Below are 9432 nucleotides of genomic sequence, written 5' to 3'. Positions count from 1 at the left end.
TTTGGAGAAGTCTAGAGAGAGCTTCAAGATAATCTTTGCTAGGCGTCTAATGATTTTTGATTGCCTTTCAACCTCCAAGGCCTTCATATTTATATTGAATAGGAGCACTTTCTTAAGAGTAATTAAAAAAGCACGTTCAATCATACGAGAATATACTTGTCATGGAAGAGCATTAAAAAACGGTTTAGGAGATATTAAAAGAATGATTATGTAGTTGGGTAAAGGGTGTAAGTTTTGGGTAATGAAGTCGTGGCACTAGATAATATGCCATGCGTGTTCTTCAAAAGCAAAGAAAGATCAAAAGGGTAAGTAAAACACATGTATTTTAAGGAAAGGTTAAGAGGAAGTTCTCTTAATTATCTTTATATCTAAGCCACCAAGCCAAACTCTTTAGAACATCCAAAATGTGAAAGTAACTCATGAACCTTGCAACTTCTTCTGAGTTACTTTCACTTTTCTGTATAAATAGCTGTTCCATGCTTATTCCTAGGTGTTTTTGCACTTGGAACACTTTTATGTGCTCTCACGCTAAAAACGCCCTTTAGCACTTTTGCGCTCGAAACACCTCTAGGCGCTTCTACACTTGGAATACCTTTAAGCGCTTCCCTATTGGAACACTTTCGCATTTGGAACACCCTTGGGTGTTTCTTCGCTCGGAACATCCTTAAGCGCTTTTGCATTTGGAGCACCCTTGGGTATTTCTATATTTGGAATACTTCACTTCCACACTTGGAACACTCTTGGCCGCTTGAAACATTCTTGGGTGCTTCTACACTTGGAACACCCTTAGGCGCTTTCATGTTTGAAACACCTCTAATGTAATTTATTTGTAACACAATACTTCAAAATAATTAACCAAAATTGGATATCTACAATTGACCCCGTACATAAAAATTCTTATAAAAAGTTTTATGTATAAAATAAGGAGATGCACAGAGTAATACTTCTTTTTTTAAGAGGTGTTCTGAATACTACTCACAATACTTCTTCTTCTTCGAGAGGTGTTCCAATACAACTTGCAATGCTTCTTATTTTCATATGTTGTCTTTTCCAATGATAAGTCGTTGACTCAATGCTTTTGACACTCATTTGGAAGGCTTTCATAGCATTTTAGTCTGGGTGCAAAACTTGGAGTTTTCGGAGCGTATAGATGGTTTCAGTGAGAGATCGAAAGGTGGAGTTGCCAAGAAGATTAGACAACTTTTCCATATTTGAGAATAATAGATCTTCTTACCCTTTGAACTTCATACTTAACTAGTTTTTTCTTGTTCTTCTTTTTCTGATTTCGTAGACTTATTTTCCAAAGTAAACATTTACTTTGCTTTCCTCATGGTTTTATTGAACTACTCTATTCCATATTTCATTCTTTGAAAACAAATGAATGTTTCACAAGCATTATTGTATGCTACCAAAAAAGATTCTTAACCTCATAGTAGGCAGAATAATCCTCAACTTAATAGGAAGGAGAATGACATTTTATATGAGTGTTTAAAGCAGTGGTTTAATTGTGAATAGCAAACTATGGCTAAGAAGTGAGCAATAAAGCTTGCGGCCAATAGCGTAAAATTATTCTAGCTAGATTATGAGCTTGGAACACCCTTAGGCGTTTCTGCATTTGAAACACTCTTGAGTGCTTCTGCATTAGGAACACCCTTTGGCGCTTCCGTGCTTAGAACACTCTTAGATGCTTCCATGCTTGGAACACCCCTAATGTAATTTGTTTATAACAAAGTACTTCAAAATAGTTAACCAAAATTAGATATCTACAATATGCCTGCAATATAGTTTAGCATTAAAATATAAATATAGGTCCAAAAATCCAACCTTTTGCATACATTGCTGTCCTTAGAAGTGGCATTTTATTTTCCCAACAAACGGCAGCACCTATTTTTCCAATTGGAGTCTCAAAAACTGGAATTGTTGATCCATCTCCAAATCCCCAAATTATACGCTCCAATGCTGTGGGCATGATTTTTCGGTGCTTACCCAGAAACCGACCTTGAGAGTCAAAAAACAAAACTGTACAATATAAAGTATATCCATCTCTCTCTATGACACCCACAACCAAGTACACCTTATATTTTCCAGCCATGGCTGCCAAACGGTCAACTTCAGGACCTGCAATTAGTATAAGCCACAGATAAGTAACAAGACGTGAAAAGAGAGTCACATACTTTGTTTGATAAGTATTAAGTTTCAAATAGATTCAGAAACTGCAAAGGATAATAAGGTACAAATAGTTTCAGTGAAAACTATTGTAGTTGCATATACAAAAATAAAACTTCCATAGTTTCCCAATCAAACTTTCCCCAAACTTGGATTTCCGGTTTAATACATCTGATTTGACCACATTGGAACCAATGCATCGTTCTGTGTCCGCCAGCAGTCAGCAGGCAATATTTGTGCTTGTCAATCTCATCAATAAACAATCTCAAAGGAAACATTTTCATGACCTTATAGCACAATCTAAGTCATAGCGTGTTCTCCAAAGTAACTCCCATTTTCCCACCAAAATGATTTTTTCTTTCTTTTGCTACAGAAAAGCCCAATTGGATTAAATAACTAAAAAAGAAATAGATCTCTTTCCATTTTATATACCTCAATGCCCCTCCTCAAGATCCGAATTCAAAGAGAGTTTCAAGTTTTTTTTTTCCGCCAAAATTGAAAGTAAAATATTCAGTCAAAACAGTTGAATCATCCAATATCTGACAAGATTATCAGCAAAAATACAGAGGGATAAAGAAAGCAAGAAAGGACTTCTTCTGCAAAATCGTATCGACCCAATAAAAACAACGTAAAATTGCAAGCCAACAAATCAGCCATTAACATAATCATCTCAAGAAAACATCATCATTAGCTGTCTTGTCAGTATAAAATTACAAACAATTCTTAAGAAAAAAAAAAACAAGTAGCTCTTCGATACAGACCAGGAACATCAATAGCTGAAGCATGATACTTCCGGAACTCTTCTTTCCCTTTAGCAGTTCGGTTCCCAATGGTAACACCAAAATTCGAGCCACGTGGATATCCTCCGATGAAGGCTTCAGGGAACAGCACCAGCTGGGACCCGTACCCTGCTGCTTCAGCCAACAATCTCTCCGCCTTATCTAAAGTAGCAGGGGTGTCGTAGAAAATGGTCGAAGCTTGGACGACGGTCGCTCGCATGGTGGGTGCGAAGGAGTCGCCACCCATGTCGACCTCGGCGAAGAGCGGCCCGTCAGGCTGTGATGGTGGTGGGGCGGGGACTAGTGACATAGTTTTGTGTGTATGAGTTGCGATGTCGTTTCGTTTGTCTGATAGTGGAGAAGTTTGCAAATGGAACTTGTTGCTGGAAAAGAGTTATGGTTTCAAAAGTTTTTAGCCGTTTCGGGTACCAGAGCTTTCTAGATTGCCTTTTTTATTCTATGGGTTACGTGAATGCGAGTCTTTGCAATATGTTTGTTTGGTGGCGGCTGCGGATAAATTCCTTTCCCCGTCATACTCATATAAGATTATATGTTGAAATCTATCACAATATTAAAAAAATAATTTAATTTATAATATCTAATAAAAATATTATTTAAAAAAATTTAATCATAAATTCAAGCTAAAGAAAATAAGAGAACACAAAAGTAGAGAAAAAAACTTATTATAAAAACTTTGCAATCTCAATGCTCTCTCAATTCTTTTATTTTCTTGTTTTGTTATTGGCTCTTTTTTTCCAAAGTAGTTACTTAGTACCTCCTCCTCTCAAAACTTTTAAAACAGGCCCTTTAAATAAGTTTTAAAAGCACTAACTTCCAAAATCTCATCAAAAATAAATTTTGGTAAGTGGTTGAGTGCCACAGCGCATTACTCTCGGGTGGCATTATGGTACTTCTCTCTTATCGTATCTTTGTTGCATTGCATCATCTTGTGATGAGATTTTTGCCTATTTCCAAGATGAATTGGATAAATTCGTAACCAAAAAATTTGTATCTCTATCTCTTATATTTCCAATGGTTTAAGAATTACATCATTTTGACTTCTTAATGTAAAGATATGTGTAAAACACTTCATTATGTTTAGTCTATGTAGATTGCTACAATAGTCCAAATTTGATAGGGATTTTGACCATGCTATGATCTAAACTGGATAAAGTGGTAAACATCAAAGTTGTAATCCTTCCTCTCAAAATTCTAATGGTCTAAGAAACACCTCATTTTGAAGTTCTTGATATAAAGATATAGTCAAAAAATCGACACATCTACAAATGAAACCATCATGATAGTTACACAGATTTTTATCAAATGGGCCTTTTTCATCAAATTTTCTGTAAAAGCAATAAGAGAAATCAACAATAACTACTCTTAAAGTAATTTAAAATAAAATATCATAAAATTAAATTAAAATAACTTAAATTCGCTACTCAACATGTAATTAAGCTTAAATTAGAAAAATATCTAAAATGTTAAAATTTGAACCTAAAATCTTAAAGATCTAGCTACTTAAGCTCCCAAAATGTGTGAAAATAACTCTCTATAATATAGTTGTTAGAAATTAATGACATTTCTCAGTGAAAGTGGCATAAACAATAATGAGCTTTGTAACAATTCACCAAACAAGTAGTAGACAAAACTTTCTTTAGTCTACTCTGCCTTTACAAGTATTTTATAGTAGAGCAAAATCTTCTCTTTAAATTGATCGTTGATTGATTCCCTTAATTCTACACATGATCCCCATGACATTACATATTTTTCTACTTAGCTTTCTCGATTTTCTTGGGATTGTATTAATTTTGAATTTATTCCTTTATATTCTTTTAAACAATGTATACTTTATTTATAAAGTCAATCTCAATATGAACAGTTAAGCCATTATCACAATCTGTGCAAATATCTCATATGATATCAGAGTGACACTGAGCTCCAACAAATCTCTAAAATTCTTAATTATCTTTTTCATTTTTTTCCTCATGGCTGATGCTTCAAAAACCTCTTCTTCCACTAGCCATTCTAATAACTCAACCATCTCTACCTCACCCATTATCTCAACAACTAGTGGCATTACCCAACAACCAAATTTGATTACCACCGACTTTATTTATAGAGTCAATATCAATGTGAATAGTCAAGCCATTATCACAATCTGTACAAATATCTCATATTATATCTTGTATTTCTTGTTTCAATAACACAAATAAGCTCCTTCTTAGGTATAAAAGTGTTAATAATGCCATGTTTAAACATAATTCTTAGGTTGGAGACACTAAAGCTAGTGATCATATATCTAGCTTTTTGGATAATTTTAGTTTTGCTAAACCAGAGAAAGATTGCTATGTCTAATTGCCAAACGATGTTAAGGCTCTTATAACTCATATAGGAACAGTCAAATTAACATCATTGTTGACTTTGTATTATGTCATGTGTGTTCTTTCATTCAATTTCAACCTTATATCAATAACTAAGTTGACATCGTATTAGAAAACTTGTGTGCTTTTTATTGATAAAATATGTGTTATTTATAATCTCCTCTCATGAAAAGTGATTAGGATTACTATAGTATCCTCGGGATTGTACTTCTCACAAGATTATCAAGATGAAAATTATCTTGCAAAATTTAGTCTTGATAATTTTGTACATTATTCTTTTAAGCATTCTATCAATTTTTGTAAAATAGCTCTTAACCAGTTTGGTTTATGGCATTTTAAGCTAGGCCATATACATTTAGATAGAATAAGTCTCATTCACAAACAATGTCCTAAAATTGATTGTTCCAAGAGCTTAGTATGTGAAATTTGTCCTATAGCTAAATTGAAAAGATTACCATTCCCTATTCATATAAAAAAATTACAACTTTTCCTTTTGAAATAATGCATGTAGATGTTTGGGGACCTTATGCAGTCCTAGCTATAAAGATCAACATTACTTTCTTACTTTGGTGGATGATTTTACAAGATTTACTTGGGTTCTTTTAATGAAAAACAAGTCAGATGTGTCAACTATTTTAATAGTTTTTCACAAATATGTTCAAAATCAATTTTCAACCATTGTTAAATAATTTAGAACTAATCGAGGTGGGGAGTTTAAACTTCTTGATTTTTATCAAAAACATGGCATAATACACCAAATGTCTAGTGTGGAAGCCTCTCAACAAAACGATATCGTTGAGAGAAAACATCAACATGTTTTTCTAGTATCTAGAGCATTAATGCATCAATCTTGTTTGCTTGTTCTTTTTTGGGGAGAAGCTATTCTTACAACTACTCATATAGTTAATAAGATATCAACAAAGGTTTTGCATGATGAATCATTGATAACTCTATGATATAGAGTTATTTGGGCTTAATTTTGATAGTAATTTAGCGTACTTCTTGTAATAATATATAGAAATTAGTAAGTTTTATTTAATTATTTTAAATTAGTTAATTTAGGTGAGTCAATTTAATCTTTGTGAATTTTATGCTTAATTTTGTGTTAATGTGGTTAAGATAGGTTGTTATTGATTTATTTGTACTTTTGTAAGTATTTCATGAAAGAAGAATTTTTGTGGAAGAAGAAAAACAATTTTAAAGTGTAGACTTTTACTGCACATGTTTTGATATTTTGGTCATAACTCTCCCTACAGAGCTTCAAATTAGATTATTCTTAGACCAATCGAAAGATAAGAGAAAAATATACAATTTCTATGTTTACCACTCTGCCTAGTTTGGCATGAAAGGTGGTTAAAGATGTTGTTGAAGTTGACATATTGTAGTTGTCCTAAAACAATTATGATTTCTATTAATTAATTGGGCAAGGCTGCGATCCACGTAGTTTGATGAGGAAATCCTGATTGGAGTTGACTTCTTTTTTCGCCCAACTTGGTCTAAGTTCAAAACCTATAAAAACAACCTTTCGGAGGACTTTTAAAGAGGGGAGAGAATGAAACACTAGATTGATAGCTAAGAATCAAGCCATAGAGTCATTGAAGCTAAGAAAAATTTGAAGGATTCAAGGAGATTTGGAGATTAAGAATACAATTCTTGAGTTTTTCTATTTTTTTTATTTTCTTATTCTCTTAGTTTTGTTTTTAATGTTTAAAAATTTTTCAAAGATGATGTGTGACTAGATGGAGAGCTAAACTTTTAATCTAAGATTATGATTAAATTTAATATGTAGTATAAATTATTTATCTCTCTGTTAATTATGTTTGATAGATTTAAATTGTTTATTATATTCTGTTTTTAATACTTTTAGTTGACTAGTCACCAATTAGATTCAATTGGAAACTTATGTTAAATCTTGACGAAGAAGATGTAGGTAAACCTTGAATAAAATAGTGTATGATTGAATATGCTTAGTTGATTAGGTGGTTTGAATTGCACATAGGGTAGACATACGCTTATAAGCCATATGTAGCCAAAATTAGAGCACAAACTTAATGAATTAAATTAATTTGGAGAGATATTTTTATGAGAAACTCGACAGAGATTTGTAAATAATTTAAAACTCTAAGTTAGCAACTCAATCCATTAAATTGAATTATGAGAGAGAGACAATAATCATATGAAGTATTAAGGGATATCATAATCTTAGGTCTAGTAGTCATTCGAATTTAATAAAGTAAAATTATTAATAAATTTTAGATTAATTTTATCTTTAGTTTATTAGTTTATTAGCTTTAATTATAATTTTAATTGTTTGGCTAAGATTTGGGTGTTATAGTTTTAGTTGTTAATAGTAAGAATTAAAACAATTCTCCGTGAGAACGATACTCTATTTATTATTATATTATTTATTAACGATACGTGCACTTGTGTGAGAAATCAATAACAATCATCTTACGAAATGCTTTACTTTAAACCTCCTTCTTATGAACATTTTAGGGTGTTTGGTAGTTTATGTTTTATGTCTACATAGACACAAAATAGAAGAAAATTAGACAAAAGAGCAATCAAATATGTATTTGTCGATTTTCTAAATGGAATTAAAAGGTATAAAGTTTATGACATTGATGCAAACAAGTTTCTTATATCCAGGAATTTACTTTTTCATGAGTGTATTTTTCCTTTTTCAGTCATTATAGAACAACTCACATTAGTTTACATTTTCACAAACACCTTATCTGCATGACTTTAACTTTGGCATGTAAGCTCATGATATTGTTGATTTCTCACCAAATTTCCATTCCATAGCTAAGTCATCTTCATTTACACGTGTTATATCCTTTGACATTGTTTCTCAATTAGAATTTTTTCATGATCAACCTTATTCTTCTAAACTTGTCATTGAACATAGCAATATAGAGTCAGCTATTGCACCAGTTGATCATGCTACTGATACTACTTCATTTCCTAGAAAAAGCAATAAAATTAGGCATGTTCCCAAAGACCTTGATGTCTATCAAATTGAACTTCCTTCTTTTTCTCATTTAGTAATATCACATCCTATTATTAAATTTCTTTCTTGTAATCAGTTATCTACTGCTCATAAGACATTTATTGCTACATTATTTCAAACATATGAACTTGTCACATATGCTTAAGCTGTTAAACATTTTCACTAGCAAGATGCCATGACATGTGAAGTGAAAGCATTGGAGGATAATAGAACATGGAGTGTTGTGTGTCTTTCTACTCATTTCTTTGCCATAGGTTGCAAGTGGGTGTTTAAGGTGAAAATGAATGTAAATGGTATTGTAGAAAGGTATAAAGCACGGTTAGTAGTTAAGGGTTACAATCAAAAGAAAGGCTTTGATTATCAAGAAACATTAAGTCTTGTTGCAAAGTAAACTATTGTGAGAGTTTCATTAACTTTAGCAACTACCAAAGGTTGGTTTCTATCACAATTAGATATTAATAATGCTTTTTTGAATGGAGATTTAGAATAAACAGTTTATTTGGATCTTCCCCAAGGTTATTTAGTTGAGGGGGAGTATCCATTCGGTTCCAAGTTAGTTTCTAAGCTTTATAAGTCAAAATATAGTCTCAAGTAAGCTTCAAGACAGTGGAATTCTAAGTTCACTACTTATCTGCCAAAGTATGACTTCACTTAATTTTTGACAAACTATTCTTTATTTACAATGACAACTATTAGTGGTGAGTTCATTCCCTTATTGGTCCATGTTGATGATATTGTCACTGCAAGTAGCATAGTACAAGCTACAGGTCATGTTAAACGGTAGTTGAGCTTTTAATTCAAGCTAAAGGATTTAGGTACATTGAAGTACTTTTTAGGTCTTAAGGTTGCAAGGAACCACATTGATTCTTTTAGAAGAATTTGGTTTGCAAAGTTTTAAACCATTCACTACATCTATAAATAACAATCATAAGCTTAGTAGAGTTATTAATAGTGATAAACTTGTAGATTTAACAAGATTTAGGCAACTAGGAGCAAACTTTTATTCCTACCATTTACCAGACTAGATATTTTATGTATTGTTCAGGTATTATCACAGTTCATGGAAAAACCAAAACAAGAGCATTTAACAATA

At 32.2% G+C, this 9432-nt stretch overlaps 1 protein-coding gene across 1 annotated transcript; it reads right to left on the bottom strand.

Annotated features, from left to right (window-relative positions):
• Positions 1–1716: 1716 nt before the first annotated feature.
• On the bottom strand, positions 1717–3451 carry LOC110412389 (bifunctional nitrilase/nitrile hydratase NIT4B-like). Its single transcript, XM_021422920.2, has 2 exons — positions 2928–3451; positions 1717–2118 (listed from the first exon to the last, which is right to left on the bottom strand). The coding sequence occupies exons 1-2, from the start codon at positions 3253–3255 to the stop codon at positions 1793–1795; spliced, it is 654 nt and encodes a 217-aa protein (XP_021278595.1). The 5' UTR covers positions 3256–3451; the 3' UTR covers positions 1717–1792.
• Between the last annotated feature and the right edge of the window lie 5981 nt (positions 3452–9432).

Source organism: Theobroma umbraticum, unplaced genomic scaffold (assembly GCF_002168275.2).
Source record: "Theobroma umbraticum cultivar Fairchild unplaced genomic scaffold, ASM216827v3 scaffold_95.0, whole genome shotgun sequence".
In the NCBI taxonomy this organism is placed as follows: Eukaryota; Viridiplantae; Streptophyta; class Magnoliopsida; order Malvales; family Malvaceae; genus Theobroma; species Theobroma umbraticum.
The sequence above is the reverse complement of the archived record's forward strand: the minus strand, read 5'-3'. Positions and strand labels throughout refer to the sequence as shown.

Bases quoted from the DNA above. Each gene is read 5' to 3' on its own strand.
- LOC110412389 (XM_021422920.2), bottom strand. From the start codon at position 3,255: ATGTCACTAGTCCCCGCCCCACCACCATCACAGCCTGACGGGCCGCTC. The intron at 2,119-2,927 runs GTCTGTATCGAA...TACTAATTGCAG, and splicing joins TTCAGCTATTGATGTTCCTG to GTCCTGAAGTTGACCGTTTG.